The following is a 20,587-nucleotide window of genomic DNA, read 5'->3' as shown; positions in this document are numbered from 1 at the left end:
TCACCTCCTAAAGCTCCACATGCAGCGTTCAGAGTCTGTCCTCTGATTGGAACTGAAGCCGCCTCATTAAGGCCTCTGGGAGCTGCTGTAATGAAGACTAATGAGTCGCCATGGCGACGGCCGGAGGGCCGATGATGTCATGTGAAGGGAATGCTGGGTATGTAGTTCTCTGGGCTGAGTCTGCTGAAAGCATTAACTCTGAGCTCATCAAGAGAGATTTACTGACTGTTGACACTAAAATCCACAAGATCACTGTTTCCACTGAAGCACCAAGGAAAAAAACAGTTCCAGAGAAGATCAGAGAATCAAATAAACATCTGAGGACTCAATACAGCCAGCTGTCAGAGAGAGGAGCCAGAGGATGGAGGAACCATAGGATGGAGGAAGAGAGAGACAGGAAGAAGAAGAGGAGAAGGAGAAGAGAAGCAGGATTGGAATAAGAAAAATAAAGAAGGAAGAAGAAAGAAGAAGAAGAAGCAGTAGTGGTCTTGCTGGTGTTGACATCTCGGTGAGGTTTTAGGGTTCTCATCCTGTCAATAGTCTCCAGTCTGTCTGTTAGTGGTCAGCTAAGAGCTTCACTGTGTTTGTTTTGTTTTATTTCATCCAAAAACTCCAAAGTTTTGATCTTCTGGAGACCTTCTGATGATTCTGAAACACTAAAGACGTTCAAAGTGACTCATGAACATCAACATGTTCTGTTGGAGGTTTATGAACCAAACAGACATTCAGGCGGTTTTAAATCTCTGAACTCTGAGTAGTTCCTGTCTCACTGTGGTTCATTTTAAAGTCCTGCAGCTCTGAGGAACCAGAACATCATGAAGAAGAACCAGAACATCATGAAGAAGAACCAGAACATCATGAAGAAGAACCAGAACATCATGAAGAAGAACCAGAACATCATGAAGAAGAGAACTCAGAGACGTCTTCTGGCAGTAGAACTCAGAACGATGGAAACCAGAGAGAAGAAAGATTCAAATGTGACTTTCTTTGATTATTTGTTGCACAAACAGTGTAAGAAATTAGAATTAATGTGTCAAACTCTGAACTAAGGGCGTCTCCTCAGACTTCTGGAGGTTCTCAGTCATCCTGGATGACTGAGGAGGTCTGAGGATGATTCCTGACAGGAACAGATGAGTGACGGTCATCTGGTGGTAGAAAGACGTTTCCTGACCAGCTAGCAGTTTGGTAGAACCATGCTGGGTTTGTTTTTCTTGGTGTGATGAACGTCTGTCTTGAGATCTTCAGTTTTTTCTCTACCTGTCTCTTACTGATGATGGCTGCCTTTGTGGCTTCACAGAATTCTTTAGTTTTAGGCATTATGTGAGAGCTGACAGCTTCTGAGTTGTTCTACGGCTTGAATGTCAGCAGGAAACCACTCTAGACCTTTGAAATGTCCTCCTATAGTCCCTAGAACACAATGAAGCTGAAGCAGGTCAGATAGGACAAAGTATTCTGGAACCAGCTGCATCTAAAGTCCTGTTCATTGTGTTCTTCAGGTAATAAACCTTCAGTGGTAGCAGGCATTAAAATGAACAAGAAGAAAACAAAGGTGGTCTGATGATTTTTCCATGACTGCAGATGAAGCTAATGATCAGTAAGTGGTGTTTGTCTGCAGTGGCTCACCTCCGGTTCCATTGGTGGTGATGGACGGGCTGTCCAGGCTCTTCTCCAGTTTGGAGCCTGTCGACTCTCCGACCCGGTTCTGAGGACTGGTTAGGTCCTGCATGTCCATAGACCTGCAGAGGATCAGTTATTATCATTATGTTAACATACAGACCAGCTACAGCTAGCTTAGCATTCACAGGAACTACACAACTGGTTTATGGAGTGTGTGTGTGTAACTGTGTGTGTGTAACTGTGTGTGTTACTGTGTAAGTGTCTGAGTGAGTGTAGGTGTATGTGTGTGTATTACTGTCTGAGTGTGTGTGTGTGCTCCAACACTAACCCTCAGTCTGCCAACATGTTTCAGTTTAACAATGTGTTCCACACGCATGACCGGACGAAGCACACGGGTGGTAAAGTGAGAGAGAGTGTTACTGTGTGTGTGTGTGTGTGTGTTACTGTGTGTGTGTGTGTGTGTGTGTTACTGTGTGTGTGTGTGTGTGTGTGTGTGTGTGTTACTGTGTGTGTGTTACTGTGTGTGTGTGTGTGTTACTGTGTGTGTGTGTGTGTGTGGTGTGTTACTGTGTGTGTGTTACTGTGTGTGTGTGTGTGTGTGTTACTGTGTGTGTGTTACTGTGTGTGTGTGTGTGTTACTGTGTGTGTGTTACTGTGTGTGTGTGTGTGTTACTGTGTGTGTGTGTGTGTTACTGTGTGTGTGTTACTGTGTGTGTGTGTGTGTTACTGTGTGTGTGTGTGTGTTACTGTGTGTGTGTGTGTGTGTGTGTGTGTGTGTGTGTGTGTGTGTGTTACTGTGTGTGTGTGTGTGTTACTGTGTGTGTTACTGTGTGTGTGTTACTGTGTGTGTGTGTGTGTGTGTGTGTGTTACTGTGTGTGTGTGTGTGTTACTGTGTGTGTTACTGTGTGTGTGTTACTGTGTGTGTGTGTGTGTGTGTGTGTGTTACTGTGTGTTAGTGTGTGTTAGTGTGTGTGTGTGTGTGTGTGTGTGTGTGTGTGTGTTACTGTGTGTGTGTGTGTGTGTGTGTTACTGTGTGTGTTACTGTGTGTGTGTTACTGTGTGTGTGTTACTGTGTGTGTGTTACTGTGTGTGTGTGTGTTACTGTGTGTGTTACTGTGTGTGTTACTGTGTGTTAGTGTGTGTTAGTGTGTGTGTGTGTGTGTGTGTGTGTGTGTGTGTGTGTGTGTGTGTGTGTGTGTGTGTGTGTGTGTGTGTGTGTTACTGTGTGTGTGTGTGTGTGTGTGTGTGTGTGTGTGTGAGTCCTGACCAGACTGCAGGGTGTGTGTTTACGGTGGGGTGAGAGTTTCGTGTATCGGCGTTTATTTGGATTCCTATCAGCCGTTGCCGTGGCGACACCTCCTCAGACGTGTTTAATAAATGTTCATGCGTGTGCCGGGTTTTATTTCTGCTCCTATGAAGTGAGGAGTCTGGAGGTTCTGGAGAACTTTGCCTGTTTTCTGCCCCGTTTGACGACGGAAACGTTTTTATGATGTGAAGGATTAAACATAATAAATAGATGTCTGTTATTAAATGAATCGGTCTGGGGGAAGATTCTGTTTGTGTCCTCTGACAGAAAACTGAAGACGTGTGAGGAAACTCTGATCCACATTTTGAACATTTTTAACCCATCAGCTGATTGATTAATCAGAAAATGTTAATTATTGCTGAGGGTTGATTAAATAAAAATTAAGAAGTGATTTAACAAACAGCAGAAATGTGGATTTTTAAGCCGAACCATGAAGATGATCAGAGCTGTTTAGTTTCAGAGATCCTGAATTCTTTAATGAGAAAACAAAGAATTATCTGATGACTGAGAGACAAAACATCAGAAATATGATTGACCAACATTCAACATTTACTGGAACTGAAAACAACAGAAAACAAATTATTTCTGCAGATATTAGTTATTTCAAAGAAAATGATGCATTTTAAGCATATGTACCGTTTAACTGTGATTTATAATCTGCAACTAAATAACAAATCTGTAACAGTTAAAAGTCATTCTTTGTCTTATATCCGTGCATTTTATTTCAAACAGCAGCAGATATGTGTCAATAAGGAATTTTGCTAATTTAGAGTTAAAAATAAATTTTAAGGCCACGGTTCAAAGAAATAACTACTTTTTGTAGAAACAGATTTTAAATGGATTTTTCAGCTTTTTTTAAACAGATATGTAAATTAATACTTTTATTCTGTTATTTTATTTATCTGTAATTTAATAAATAAAATCTGTAAATTAACAGTTAAAAATGAATCTTTATCCTCAAATAATGTGTAAAATGTAAATAATTTAAATACAGTAAAAAAGTAACTTAAGGTCAGATGTAAAGGAAAGAATCCGTTTTTGTAGAAATACTGATTTTTGATGCAGACTTTAGTTACATTTATGAACATAAAGACATTTTTCTGTGGTTGTACTCGTTAGTATCTGGAGTTTTAATAAAATCTGTGATAAACGGTTCATCAGTTAAAACCTGTAAATAATATTTTTTCAGTCTGAAGACTTTCTACAGATTCTGTTCTTTTTTCTGTCCTCAGTTTTTTTCTCTTCTGTCGTTCCGTTGGTGTTTCATAAACTCTGCTCTGGTTTTATCATCAGACGCTCACTGGAGAAAAATGCTGCTGCAGCCTGCGAACGCTTCAATGGACCAATGTAATCTGATTACCTGGTAATAAAAGTTACCCGGTACCCGTTAGGGCCCAATAAAGGTAATCTGATTACTCTGCTTCTGCTGGATTACTGAAGAGTGTTCTGGGATGTCTGGACTTTTATTTTGAAATTTAATCCACATTTTAACTAAATATATGAGTAATCTGATTACCTACTAGACAGTAAAAAGTAAAAGTACCTGTACAGCAGAGTAAAAGTCCTCCATTACTGAATAATAATAGTAATATATTGGAATTAAATGGTGTAGGAGAAAGTATCTGACATGGAAAATACTCGAGTAAAGTAACTTAAACTGTACTTAACTACAGTTACTTTCCATCACTGCAGATTTGACATAATAAATATTACTAAACATAAATCAATAATAATAATAATAAAAGATGATTTCCCAGATGAACATATTTTAATATCCATAAACTCTAAAACACAAAGTTTGTTTCACCATCAGAATATTAATTATCATTATTAATCCGTATTATTAATTACTATCAATCATCAGAGCTGCTTTATTGATCCTTTATTGATGGTTTCTGCTCTGACAGAGTGTTCAGCTGTGTGTGTGTGTGTGTGTGTGTGTGTGTGTGTGTGTGTGTGTGTGTGTGTGTGTGTGTGTGTGTGTGTGTCTGTGTGTGTGTGTGTGTGAGAGTGAGTGAGTGAGTGAGTGAGAGAGAGAGAGAGAGAGAGTGTTGATGTTGCATTGAGGTGAAGTTTCTTTTCAGTGAACGGGGATGGATGACATCATCAACATGAATCAGAAAATCACGAGACACACACAGACACACACACACACACACACACACACCAGCTGTCCAACAGGTGAGCTCACCTGGCGTCTGCAGATTCTGGAACATGAGATTCACTGAGACATTTCTTCACCTGAACAGGAGGCAGAGAGAACTTTATTAATATTAATACATTATTATCATCATCATTATTGTTATTAGAACATTATCATTATTACTAAACTGATATTTGAACACTATCATTCTAATATTATTCTAACACTACTACACTGATATTAGAACATTATCATTCTTTTTTTTCTTTTTTTTGTCTGCAAGTCCGCTCAAAAATGACACCAACCACTCATGGTGCCACTGCTTAAGCTTCATGTGCAATTTTTTTCTCTTCTTTGTGACTGTGACCATCACCTGCCCTCATGGCAAATTAACCTATCATGTTTATTTCAAGCTGTTTTCTACATTATGCCATTGAGGGCTGTGCACACCCAAGTGAAACATAAAACAAACACAGGACAGACAGAAAGGTGAGGCATAGACAGTGTTCTAAGAGAAAAGGTGCATTTTATTTGTTTGTACTCTTTAATTCATACCTTAAAACCATTTACAAATCTAAAACCCTTCACAAACACCTAATACAACAAAGTCCCAACTGGATCAATCATGAAGATGTCAGGAGGCCACAAGAAGGATAGATAGAGCAGAGTGAGATCCACAGACACTAACCCAGCAACCTCCACTGACTCAGCAACCGGAGGAACACACTCTATTGAGTTTTGGTAGGTGCCGGTGTGGTGGGTCTGGCATGCATGAAAACCTCCACCAAAAGGAGGGAGCTGTCCCCTCCAGCCCAAGGAGGTCCACACAGCCCCCCCGCAGGAGCCACCAAGCGGAGACCCAGCCCAGGAGACCGGAGCGACCCCCCCCCGACACAGCCAGAGCCCCAAGGCCCGGGCAGCAGAACGGGCCATAGCGGACCCCCACGGCGCCCCACCGGCCCACAGCCCCACTTCCCCCACGACCACCCGCCCCCCCACCCATTTCTAGAAACGCCTTCTAGAACCTTTTGAAGCTCCAACCATGTCCAGAACCTGATGACTGAGAACCTCCACAGAAGTCTGAGCAGACAACATTAGTTCAGAGTTTAACATCTCAGGAGACGGGGTGGAGACAGAAAAATCTACAGGATGATGAGGAAAAATGATTGTAAAGAGACACGAAACAGACAAACAACAAGAAAACCAAGACAAAATATGACCAGAATGAGACATAAAACAAAAAACGAGACAAAAAATAAGAGAAAAGAGACGATAATGTCCACGAAACGAGCCCAAGTCGACCAAAATTTACATAAAATGGTTCAAAATTTGTCCAAAAACATTGTAAAATTGCCCAAAATGCCTCAAACTTTATTCAAAATGATTTTCTCAATGTCTACAATGATACAAATGTCAATAAATAAATGCAGCAGAAACAGTGAGAAAGGAGCATGGAGCTAGAACATCTGCAGGATGAGGGGATAAAAAAAACACCACAAAGAGACACAAAATGGCAAAAATGACACAAGTTGGACACAAATCAACAAAAACGAGACACGAAATAACAGAAAACCATTCCAAAGACACACAAAATGACAAAAACGAGACAAGCTTTACAAAAAAAAAACATCAAAAGCGAGGCACAATGTGACATAAAACGTAAAAAATGAGACATAAAATGGAAAAAAACAGTCATGAAACACCACAAATCACACTCAAAATGACAGAAACGAGACAGAAATCCATAAAACAAGAAAAAAACAACAGAAATGTGACACAAAACCACAAAAAACACAACAAAATGACAAACAAGACACTGCATGAGACAGAAAACAACCAAAAATAGACACAAAATGACTAAAATGAGACCAAAAAATGACCCAGAATGGGAAAAAAACAAGGAAGAGGAAAAGTCTGGAGATAGAAAAATATAAAAGGAGGAAAATGAGACACAAAATCACCACAAAAAGACAAAACAACATGAAATGACCAATATTAGACACAAACTAGATGAAGACGGTGAACGACAAAGACATAAAATCACTATAAGAAGAAAAACTGACAGGAAATGAGACTAAAACTATAAATTAATAAATATCTGCAGAATGAGGAGAACATGAGTTCCACACGTTGGTTCCAGGTTTTCATCATTTTGTGAAAATAAATCTAATTTTTTTTCTTTTTTTCTTCATATTTCTGTCATTTGGATGGTTTAGAAGTCATCTGTGATTCTTTCCTGGCGTTAAACCAAAGTAAAACCCAAAGACTAGAACATGACTGGAGCTGCTGGACTCGATAAACTCGAGTCTGACAGCAGCTAAACGGACTCCAAGTGGCCGATCTGAACTTTCTCTGCTGCAGTCAGAGGTCAGAGGTCACGGGGTCACCTCAGGTCGTCACCGTAAACGAGTCGCCGGAGCCTCGAGTCTGGAGGCCGACGGACACGTGGGGGTATCAGTCAGAGCAGCAGGACCCAGAAGATCCAGGTCCAGGTTCAGATCCTCTGATAAAGTTCCTGCTTCTGATTCACAGCTGCAGATAATTAGATGTAAATAAATCATCATTTTAGAAAAGAATAACAATAGCTGCAGTAACTATCAGTCTCAGATTTTTTTCTTCTATCATCAGAGTCTCATCTTTTGTCATCTCAGTCTCATCTTTTGTCATCTCAGTCTCATCTTTTGTCATCTCAGTCTCATCTTCTATCTGCTCAGAACTTCATCTCAGTTCATCTGATTCTTAATAAAAACATAAATCTGTCAGATCATTAATCTACACAAAGAGGTCTGTGATCCCATAAAACATTATTAAAATCTGAAGAACACCCAGAGAACTGCAGAGATACGGTTCCTCATCCTGAGGTTCTCTGGAGGTTCTTCATGTTTATTCTTTGGTTCTTCGTGTTTATTCTTTGTTCTTCGTGTTTATTCTTTGGTTCTTCGTGTTTATTCTTTGGTTCTTCGTGTTTATTCTTTGTTCTTCGTGTTTATTCTTTGGTTCTTCGTGTTTATTCTTTGGTTCTTCGTGTTTATTCTTTGGTTCTTTGTGTTTATTCTTTGGTTCTTTGTGTTTATTCTTTGGTTCTTTGTGTTTATTCTTTGTTCTTCATGTTTATTCTTTGTTCTTCATGTTTATTCTTTGGTTCTTCGTGTTTATTCTTGGTTCTTCATGTTTATTCTTTGGTTCTTTGTGTTTATTCTTTGGTTCTTCGTGTTTATTCTTTGGTTCTTCATGTTTATTCTTTGTTCTTCATGTTTATTCTTTGGTTCTTCATGTTTATTCTTTGGTTCTTCGTGTTTATTCTTTGTTCTTCGTGTTTATTCTTTGGTTCTTCATGTTTATTCTTTGGTTCTTCATGTTTATTCTTTGGTTCTTCATGTTTATTCTTTGTTCTTCATGTTTATTCTTGGTTCTTCGTGTTTATTCTTTGGTTCTTCGTGTTTATTCTTTGGTTCTTCGTGTTTATTCTTTGGTTCTTCGTGTTTATTCTTTGTTCTTCGTGTTTATTCTTTGTTCTTCGTGTTTATTCTTTGGTTCTTCGTGTTTATTCTTTGGTTCTTCGTGTTTATTCTTTGGTTCTTCGTGTTTATTCTTTGGTTCTTCGTGTTTATTCTTTGGTTCTTCGTGTTTATTCTTTGGTTCTTCGTGTTTATTCTTTGGTTCTTCGTGTTTATTCTTTGGTTCTTCGTGTTTATTCTTGGTTCTTCATGTTTATTCTTTGGTTCTTTGTGTTTATTCTTTGGTTCTTCATGTTTATTCTTTGGTTCTTCATGTTTATTCTTTGGTTCTTCATGTTTATTCTTTGGTTCTTCATGTTTATTCTTTGGTTCTTCGTGTTTATTCTTGGTTCTTCATGTTTATTCTTTGGTTCTTCATGTTTATTCTTTGTTCTTCGTGTTTATTCTTTGGTTCTTCATGTTTATTCTTTGGTTCTTCATGTTTATTCTTTGTTCTTCGTGTTTATTCTTTGGTTCTTCGTGTTTATTCTTTGGTTCTTCGTGTTTATTCTTTGGTTCTTCGTGTTTATTCTTTGGTTCTTCGTGTTTATTCTTTGGTTCTTCGTGTTTATTCTTTGGTTCTTCGTGTTTATTCTTTGGTTCTTTGTGTTTATTCTTTGGTTCTTTGTGTTTATTCTTTGGTTCTTCGTGTTTATTCTTGGTTCTTCATGTTTATTCTTTGGTTCTTCGTGTTTATTCTTTGGTTCTTCGTGTTTATTCTTTGGTTCTTCATGTTTATTCTTTGGTTCTTCATGTTTATTCTTTGTTCTTCATGTTTATTCTTTGGTTCTTCGTGTTTATTCTTGGTTCTTCATGTTTATTCTTTGGTTCTTCATGTTTATTCTTTGTTCTTCGTGTTTATTCTTTGGTTCTTCATGTTTATTCTTTGGTTCTTCATGTTTATTCTTTGTTCTTCGTGTTTATTCTTTGGTTCTTCGTGTTTATTCTTTGTTCTTCATGTTTATTCTTGGTTCTTCGTGTTTATTCTTTGGTTGATCAGGAGCTTACAGTTGGAAATGATTGTTTTATTCTGGATGAAGGTTAAGTAAACTTCTGTCCAGTGAATGTCACTGGATTTTGGTTGATTTTTTTTCACTAAAAAACGTTCAAAGATTTCCCAGAAACGTAGAAAATGTGGACATCAGAAGTTTCACTGAGAAAGCAGATTTTTTTCCACATGAAACCTTAAAAACAGGTCAGTTTGACAAACAGAGATGAGATGAAAGGATTAAACTGATGATCAACAATTAGAATGACAGCAAAATAAGAAGAATGTTAAACTGCAGCTCCTGGTTCTGGTTCTGCGGTTCTTAAAGCTAAAACTAGAACCGGAGAGGCGACAGAACCGGGTCTGTGCTGAAGAATAGCGTTCTGTGTTCCTGTAATAACCCAACCCATCTGCAGCAGGACATCCGATACGCTGCAGCGCTGCACGAACACAAAGACACTCAGCACAGCTACACGCTCACAACCAGAACCAGGAGAACCCAGGAGAACCTCACAGAACCAACAGAACGTTTCACATCTAACCTCAGAAAGCAGAAGAAACGCCGACATTTCTGAAAACCACAAGAACCAAACTCCATGTGAGGAGAATTAAAGCAGAAAAATGTGCTCTGTTCTGACAGGAACTCTGAGTCTGAGGTAAATTAGAACGGTTCTACTTCACAGATCTTCTGAGATTAAACTTCATGTTCCTCCTGGTCCTGAAGTCAAACTAAAACATCAGCAGCCTGAGGAGCTTCAGCGCTCAGAAGAAGATCTTTATCCTGTTTACAGGTTTAGTTCCTGGAGAAGCGACGGTTCTGGGTTCCTACCTGGAGGTGGAACCGGATCACAGCTCCACAACATCTCCGTCTACCTGTCCAGGTGTTCCTTCTACAGGGAACTCATCCTGTTTAGTCCTTCAGCAGCTCCAGCTCCGTCCTCACTCGGCTGCTGTCTGACAGAAATGTGAAGCTTCAGTCGTCCTGCTGCTGCTCCTCCTCCTCAGGACGTCTGAACCTCCTCCTCCTCCTCCTCCTCCTCCTCCTACCACCATCAGCCTCAAAACCTGTACACTCTGAACCTCTACACCTCCATCCTCCTCCTAAACCTCCAACACTCCAATCTCCTCCTCAGATCTACCATCAGACCTCAAGAAACCTCAAGAAACCTCAAGAAACCTCTAAACCTCCGTCTTTCACACCAAAACACAAATAAACTGAATTCCACTGAAACATCCGACTGACGTCCAGTTGGAGCTAAAACACACACACACTAATACACTAATACACACACTAACAGTAACACACACACACACACACACACATTAATACACACACACACTAATACACTAACACACACATTAACACTCTGGAGGTGTTTTCAGGACAAACATGAACTAGTTCTGAGCCACAAACTGAGTTCAGATAAAAAACAAAAACATGCAGCAAATAAATATAAACAACAATAAAATATAAAATGCTAAATGTGCGACAAAGAATTTAAAGAAGTTAAAATGTTTAATGTTCATATTTATTATATTCAGAACAAAGAGAACTGCAAACAGTCAAAACAAGAAATAATCTGGATTCACTGAACAGCTCATAATAAACCGGTTTAAACTGGTTATGAACTCACAATAAACCAGTTTAAACTGGTTAAGAACTCATAATAAACCGGTTTAAACTGGTTATGAACTCATAATAAACCGGTTTAAACTGGTTATGAACTCAATAAAAAAAGTTTAAACTGGTTATGAACTCATAATAAACCGGTTTAAACTGGTTATGAACTCATAATAAACCGGTTTAAACTGGTTATGAACTCACAATAAACCGGTTTAAACTGGTTATGAACTCATAATAAACCGGTTTAAACTGGTTATGAACTCATAATAAACCAGTTTAAAACACTATTTGTAGAAACAGATCATTGATGAGGTCATTATTTACAGATTTGACTGGATTTTATCCTCATTAACAATCACTATTAATTATTTTATCTCACAGAACTCTAGAACTATTTAAATAAACTTTGGATATTTTTGCTTTTTCGACAAAAATGTACAATTGTATTTAGTGTCACATTTGAATGAAGAATCCACTTTAAACAGTGAAAACTTTCTTTGTTCAGCGTCTTTACTGGTAAAAGCTGAAGCCTGAACTAGAAAACATAGAAAAGACTAAAAAATTAAATGTTAAGAGAAATAAAGCTATAAAATAGATATAAAAGATGAAATAAAATGACAAATGCTGGATATTCTGTTTCATAACGAACCTAATGAGCTCTTAGAGGTTTTTCTGGTTATTTAAATCTTTTTTATATTCTAACCAACATGCTCGATGTGTTCCATACACACCTGTAAACCTCACATTTACACGCCTGTAAACCTCACATTTACACACCTGTAAACCTCATATTTACACGCCTGTAAACCTCACATTTACACGCCTGTAAACCTCACATTTACACGCCTGTAAACCTCACATTTACACACCTGTAAACCTCACATTTACACGCCTGTAAACCTCACATTTACACGCCTGTAAACCTCACATTTACACACCTGTAAACCTCACATTTACACACCTGTAAACCTCACATTTACACGCGTGTAAACCTCACATTTACACACCTGTAAACCTCACATTTACACGCCTGTAAACCTCACATTTACACGCCTGTAAACCTCACATTTACACACCTGTAAACCTCACATTTACACGCCTGTAAACCTCACATTTACACACCTGTAAACCTCACATTTAGACGCGTGTAAACCTCACATTTACACACCTGTAAACCTCACATTTACACGCCTGTAAACCTCACATTTACACGCCTGTAAACCTCACGTTTACACGCCTGTAAACCTCACATTTACACGCCTGTAAACCTCACATTTACACGCCTGTAAACCTCACGTTTACACGCCTGTAAACCTCACGTTTACACGCCTGTAAACCTCACGTTTACATGCCTGTAAACCTCACGTTTACACGCCTGTAAACCTCACGTTTACACACCTGTAAACCTCACGTTTACACACCTGTAAACCTCACATTTACACACCTGTAAACCTCACATTTACACACCTGTAAACCTCACATTTACACACCTGTAAACCTCACACCTGATCCACATTTGTAACATTTTAGAACCAAACAGCTGATTTATTACTTGTAGTTCCTTTAGCGTTTAGCCGTGTAGCATGTTAGCACATTGCTAACCAAATTCATAGAAAGTCTTTGCACCCACACACACACACACCTGTGCAACGTGATCATCCACACTCACACACACACCCTCCATTTGTATGAGTGGTTATCGCCGTGGTAACCCTATCCAGCTCCTTTCATGTAAAATACATTGTGCCTCCCCCTCCTCCCCCGGCCTGGGGAGGTGTAACTCCATCCCTCCCTTTATGCTCCAAAATGCCTCTTTTTCAGCTGCTAGGAAGCTGTGGAGGAAGAAAGAGGTGAAAGGAGAGAAGGCAGAGTCTGTGGAGCAGAGAGAAGCCCTCCTGCTGCTCACTACTGCAGTAGTACTACACACAGTACTACAAGTAGTACTACACGCAGTACTACAGGTAGTACTACACGCAGTACTACCATTACTATACCTCCGATTTAAAGCCTGGGATACACGGATGGACAGCCAGGTTTAAATGTGAGGTGGATTTAAGATGTCTGCAACAAACTACTTCACATTTCTAGTAGTTTTTTTAGGATTTACAGTAAAAACTGGAACAAAAACATAAAATATGTGTCTTAAATGAAGTCAGAATTGTTTAAAAGGAGAAAAATTTGTCCAAAAACGACTCTGCTTGAAATGACAAAATATCAAAACTTTTTCCTGAAATTTCTCAACTATTATTTTCATGACCAAAATGTGCTTAAAATGACTGAAAAGTGTCTGAAATTTCAAAAATTCATCCAAAACTACCTCCGAATGATCAAAAATTCACTGCAGACTGCTTTAACATGCTAAGATTTCTCAAAAAATGACTCAAATTTGCTTAATAGGACAAACAACTGTTTAAAATGACACAAAACGGATCTAGAATGACAAAACATCCAGAATTACTGGGAAATTATCGATAAATTACTCAAAACTTGTGAAAAATGGCACCATTTGCCAAAAAATGACTCAAGAATGACCTGAAACTGATCCAACATTGCAAAACATTCCCCAGAATTACTTAAAAACTTACTTAAAATTTTGATAAATACAAAAATTGTCTTAAATTAAATTAAATTAGTCTACAATGGGGTGGGCCTGGGATCTTTCTGCATGGAGTCTGCATGTTCTCCCTGTGCATGCGTGGGTTTTCTCCGGGTACTCCGGCTTCCTCCCACAGTCCAAAAACATGCTCAGGTTAATTGGTTACTCTAAATTGTCCGTAGGTGTGAATGTGAGTGTGATTGTGTGTCTGTATATGTAGCCCTGTGACAGACTGGTGACCTGTCCAGGGTGTCCCCTGCCTTCACCCGAGTCAGCTGGGATAGACTCCAGCACCCCCCATGACCCTAGAGAGGATAAAGCGGTGTGTAGAGGATGGATGGACGGATGGATGGATGGATGGATGGATGGTCTAAAATGACCAAATAAAGTCATCCAGAATGACTAACAGATTGCCTAAAACACCTCAGAATCAGTTTAAAATGAAACTTCTTTGCTTGTTTTCATTATTAGTGTTTCAAAGTTACGTTTTAAATGTAAAAAAAACTCCAGGAAAACACCACAAAGACACAAAATGGTTCCAAAGATGGATGAAAAATGACAAACAAGACACAAAACAAGAAAATGAGACAAAAAATGACTCAAGAAATTGTCCTAAATGACCTGCAACTGATCCAAAATTATAAAACCTTCTCCAGAATTCCTCCAAAACGCTCTACAATGACTCTAAACCAGTTTAAACTCAGATGTGTTTACATCAGTCGACTGGTCAGAATTAACTCTCTCTGGAGGTTTTTAACTTCTGTCTCATTGTTCTTCACTGTGGTTCATGTTAAAGTCCTGCAGGTCTGAGGAACCAGAACATCATGGAGAAGAACCAGAACATCATGAAGAAGAACCAGAACATCATGAGGAAGAACCAGAACACCATGAAGAACCAGAACACCATGAAGAACCAGAACACCATGAGGAAGAACCAGAACACCATGAGGAAGAACCAGAACACCATGAAGAACCAGAACACCATGAAGAACCAGAACACCATGAGGAAGAACCAGAACATCATGAGGAAGAACCAGAACATCATGGAGAAGAACCAGAACATCATGGAGAAGAACCAGAACATCATGAAGAACCAGAACATCATGAGGAAGAACCAGAACACCATGAGGAAGAACCAGAACATCATGGAGAAGAACCAGAACATCATGAGGAAGAACCAGAACACCATGAAGAACCAGAACACCATGAGGAAGAACCAGAACATCATGGAGAAGAACCAGAACATCATGGAGAAGAACCAGAACATCATGAAGAAGAACCAGAACATCATGAGGAAGAACCAGAACATCATGAAGAAGAACCAGAACATCATGAAGAAGAACCAGAACACCATGAAGAAGAACCAGAACATCATGGAGAAGAACCAAAACACCATGAAGAAGAACCAGAACATCATGAAGAACCAGAACATCATGAGGAAGAACCAGAACACCATGAGGAAGAACCAGAACATCATGGAGAAGAACCAGAACATCATGAGGAAGAACCAGAACACCATGAAGAAGAACCAAAACACCATGAAGAAGAACCAGAACATCATGGAGAAGAACCAAAACATCATGAAGAAGAACCAGAAGATCATGAGGAAGAACCAGAACATCATGAAGAACCAGAACATCATGAGAAAGAACCAGAACATCATGGAGAAGAACCAAAACATCATGAAGAAGAACCAGAACATCATGAGGAAGAACCAGAACATCATGGAGAAGAACCAGAACACCATGAAGAAGAACCAAAACACCATGAAGAAGAACCAGAACATCATGGAGAAGAACCAGAACATCATGAGGAAGAACCAGAACATCATGAAGAAGAACCAAAACACCATGAAGAAGAACCAGAACATCATGGAGAAGAACCAAAACATCATGAAGAAGAACCAGAACATCATGGAGAAGAACCAGAACATCACGGAGAAGAACCAAAACATCATGAGGAAGAACCAGAACATCATGGAGAAGAACCAGAACATCATGAAGAAGAACCAGAACACCATGAAGAACCAGAACACCATGAGGAAGAACCAGAACACCATGAGGAAGAACCAGAACATCATGAAGAAGAACCAGAACATCATGAAGAAGAACCAGAACACCATGAAGAACCAGAACACCATGAGGAAGAACCAGAACACCATGAGGAAGCACCAGAACATCATGGAGAAGAACCAGAACATCATGAGGAAGAACCAGAACATCATGAAGAAGAACCAGAACATCATGAAGAAGAACCAGAACACCATGAAGAAGAACCAGAACATCATGAAGAAGAACCAGAACACCATGAAGAAGAACCAGAACACCATGAAGAAGAACCAAAACACCATGAAGAAGAACCAGAACATCATGGAGAAGAACCAAAACATCATGAAGAAGAACCAGAAGATCATGAGGAAGAACCAGAACATCATGGAGAAGAACCAGAACATCATGAAGAAGAACCAGAACATCATGAAGAACCAGAACATCATGAGAAAGAACCAGAACATCATGGAGAAGAACCAAAACATCATGAAGAAGAACCAGAACATCATGAGGAAGAACCAGAACATCATGGAGAAGAACCAGAACACCATGAAGAAGAACCAAAACACCATGAAGAAGAACCAGAACATCATGGAGAAGAACCAGAACATCATGAGGAAGAACCAGAACATCACGGAGAAGAACCAGAACATCATGAAGAACCAGAACACCATGAGGAAGAACCAGAACATCATGAAGAAGAACCAAAACACCATGAAGAAGAACCAGAACATCATGAAGAACCAGAACATCATGAGGAAGAACCAGAACACCATGAGGAAGAACCAGAACATCATGGAGAAGAACCAGAACATCATGAGGAAGAACCAGAACACCATGAAGAACCAGAACACCATGAGGAAGAACCAGAACACCATGAGGAAGAACCAGAACACCATGAGGAAGAATCAGAACATCATGAAGAAGAACCAGAACATCATGAAGAAGAACCAGAACACCATGAAGAACCAGAACACCATGAGGAAGAACCAGAACACCATGAGGAAGAACCAGAACATCATGGAGAAGAACCAGAACATCATGAGGAAGAACCAGAACATCATGAAGAAGAACCAGAACATCATGAAAAAGAACCAGAACACCATGAAGAAGAACCAGAACACCATGAAGAAGAACCAAAACACCATGAAGAAGAACCAGAACATCATGGAGAAGAACCAAAACATCATGAAGAACCAGAACATCATGAGAAAGAACCAGAACATCATGGAGAAGAACCAAAACATCATGAAGAAGAACCAGAACATCATGAGGAAGAACCAGAACATCATGGAGAAGAACCAGAACATCATGAAGAAGAACCAAAACACCATGAAGAAGAACCAGAACATCATGGAGAAGAACCAAAACATCATGAAGAAGAACCAGAACATCATGGAGAAGAACCAGAACATCACGGAGAAGAACCAAAACATCATGAGGAAGAACCAGAACATCATGGAGAAGAACCAGAACATCATAAAGAAGAACCAGAACACCATGAAGAAGAACCAAAACACCATGAAGAAGAACCAGAACATCATGGAGAAGAACCAAAACATCATGAAGAAGAACCAGAACATCATGAGGAAGAACCAGAACATCACGGAGAAGAACCAGAACATCATGAAGAACCAGAACACCATGAGGAAGAACCAGAACATCATGAAGAAGAACCAGAACATCATGAAGAAGAACCAGAACATCATGGAGAAGAACCAGAACACCATGAAGAAGAACCAGAACATCATGAAGAACCAGAACATCATGAGGAAGAACCAGAACATCATGAAGAAGAACCAGAACAACATGGAGAAGAACCAAAACACCATGAAGAACCAGAACATCATGAGGAAGAACCAGAACATCATGAAGAAGAACCAGAACATCATGAAGAACCAGAACACCATGAGGAAGAACCAGAACATCATGAAGAACCAGAACACCATGAGGAAGAACCACAGATGTCTTCTAGCTGTAGGACTCAGAATGATGGAAACCAGAGGAATAATTCTTATTTAAAGATGAAAATCCGTCCCAAACTGACTAACTTCTGTTAGTGTTTTTCCAACCTGACCTCTTTAAGGAGAACTGAACTCCATGTCCTCCTGTAGAACATGAGGTAAACCTCCAGAAGAACACAACACTGCTCTGGCCTTCACCTCTCTGATCACAGCAGAAAACCCTTTTTTTCTGGAAGGCCTCTTTCCCATTCAGGACGTCATGCACCTCCTCAGACCGGAGAACATTAAATGTCTCAGAGAGGTTCTTCTGAGAACTTCTAACCTGGAGACCACTGACTGATGATGCCAGTCGGCTCCCTGCGACACCTTTCTCTGAGGAGATGCACGGTTCCTTTCTGTTGAGTTCATGTGCTGAGCACCGCCTGGCTTTCAGATCTCTGAACCAGCAGATGAAGTGATGGAGGTTCTCCCAACATCTCCTCATCTCCATGTGTCCTCTCTACTCTGCAGACAGATGTTCCACCATGCTGGATGATCTCCTACAACTTTTTGTTTTCAGTTTAATACTTTATAAACCAGACAGTATTTTATGTGTATTTTCTGTCAGATTCTCTTCAGATTTTTACAGGATTATCTCATTATTATTATTATTATTATTAATGTGCAGATGTTGAGGAGTTTAGCAGCTGAATCGTCTCCGGTGGCCTCCGTCTTTAACCGACATGATTTAATGCAGCTTTGGAGACACAAATGAGAAGTCACTGATGGATGTGTGTGTGTGTAGGTGTGTGTGTGTTCTGCGTTACTGTGTGTGTGTGTGTGTGTGTGTGTGTGTGTGTGTGTGTGTGTGTGTGTGTGTGTGTGTGTGTGTGTGTGTGTGTGTGTGTGTTCTGCGTTACTGTGTGTGTGTGTTCTGCGCTGTTAATTGTGCGTTTGTCCTCCACTGCCCCGGCTCTGCTAATCTGATGAGTGATTAAAAAAAAAAAAAAAACAACTGCAGAAGCTGACACCAGAACACACACACACACACACACACACACACACACACACACACACACACACACACACACACACACACACACACACACACACACACACACACACACACACACACACACACACACATTAATATGAATGTTCAGCTTTTACATTCAGACACTGTAAAACATTTAAATTAAAGAAATTCTCATCGTCCTGTAATTCAAAATTGAAACAAATAAATATTTCTTCCATTTTCTGTGATTCAAAAGGATGAATCTGATATTTTTAAAAATGTGTCCACAATAACTAGTTTAACGGAGCCTGTAGTAAAAAATAATTAGAATATTAAGAGAAAAAGATGTTTTCTGCATATTAAATAAAATTTCTTGCCTTTTAATTCTAAGTCTTCTGGTTGTTAATTGTGAATCTGTGGAGAAAATAAAACCGTAAATAAATCTGTACGGACGTTTCCTCTTCCTTTCATTCCAAATTAAGTTATATTTTATTCCTTTCTGCTACTGAGTGATGCATTTACAGTACAACAATAAAAAATGATTCATGTTTTTCATATTCAACTCCTGCTGGGTCGTTATGGATGAAGTCTGAGTAATTTTGGACTTTTTTAAATAGATTTGGGACAGATTTTCTTTATTTTGAACAAATTTAGAAAGATTCCGTACAGATCAGATTTTATGTCATTTTATTTTCAACAGTTTTTTGAGAAACTTAGACGAGTTTCCTCACCGTCCACCTCGTTACCGTGAATTTGTCCCCCAGTATCAAACCGTTGTTTTTATCCTACAGATTCTGGTTGTTTTCTGCTTCTGTCTGGTTTTTACTCATCAGGAGGTCATTTATCGCAGCAGTAGAAGCTAGATATTTAGCTAGCTGTTACTGCTACCACTGATGGAAAACAGTCCAAAGAATGAGTCTGATCCTGATAATATGAGGTAGAGACATTCAATCAGGAAAGATGTTAAACAGAAGAGAGGACACAGCTTTGATCTACACATTCTGTAGGAACACTGATGGATGGAAACGACAGAAACATCTTCTACAGGTTCTGCTAGCATGTTGTGGGAAACGTTCCATGAATAATAATTATTTAAAATATTATGTTCATTAAAAAATGTTCCCACAATTACAGACATGAATGAAAAAAAAACATAAAATCAGATTGTAACGGTTTTATCAGAGGTCCAGTTTGTCATCGGGGGGTAAAAGAGAAAAATGGGATTTTAGGAGAACTCCAGACTGATTTGGTATTTAAAATATTCTAAACATTCTTTTCTCCTAGTTTTTATAGAACATGTACACACTGCTGATGTTTTAGGGTTTAATACGTGGATTATTATGGGATGGAAAACGTCCTCCAGGTCTGGAAGCATCCCCATTTATATTTAGAAAATACAGTAACTTTTTAATTAATTGGCTCAATTTTGGGAAAATCTGTAGAATAACAGCAAACAGTTTATAAAATGACTGTTAAAAAGTGTATAAAGAACTTTGGTTTTTTTAGCGTGTAAGACGACTGAAGGAGCAAAAATAAAACATGTGTGACGTGTTTTATATGTTTTTAGATCATATACTTCACAGTTAAACCAGCAGACTGAACATGAAGGTTCACAAAAAACTGGAGCAGCTTTTCTCTGCTGCTGGGAGGAAACACGACACCGACGTCCTGAAAACCGTCCTCCACCCCGACCACAGAGACAGAACAGTCTGAACCCGACCCAGAACCTCACCAAGAACCTCCAGAACCTCCAGCCTGGATCAGCTCCACATCCCATCATGAAGCAGAGCAGCAAGAAACCAGCAGAGT

General features: G+C 39.2%; 1 protein-coding gene across 3 annotated transcripts in view; it reads right to left on the bottom strand.

Annotated features, from left to right (window-relative positions):
- eya4 (EYA transcriptional coactivator and phosphatase 4) overlaps positions 1 to 20,587 on the bottom strand; it is a 59,107-nt gene that overhangs the window by 24,386 nt on the left and 14,134 nt on the right. For all 3 annotated transcript variants that reach the window (XM_051936940.1, XM_051936941.1, XM_051936942.1), the window contains exons 3-4: positions 5,116 to 5,165; positions 1,624 to 1,736 (exon numbers count right to left, since the gene is read on the bottom strand). In XM_051936940.1, the coding sequence (XP_051792900.1) occupies positions 1,624 to 1,736; positions 5,116 to 5,165 (163 nt within the window). The remainder of the gene's footprint in view (positions 1 to 1,623; positions 1,737 to 5,115; positions 5,166 to 20,587) is intronic.

This window comes from Acanthochromis polyacanthus, chromosome 16 (genome assembly GCF_021347895.1).
Source record: "Acanthochromis polyacanthus isolate Apoly-LR-REF ecotype Palm Island chromosome 16, KAUST_Apoly_ChrSc, whole genome shotgun sequence".
NCBI lineage: Eukaryota > Metazoa > Chordata > Actinopteri > Pomacentridae > Acanthochromis > Acanthochromis polyacanthus.
This window is presented reverse-complemented; position numbering and strand designations above follow the sequence as displayed.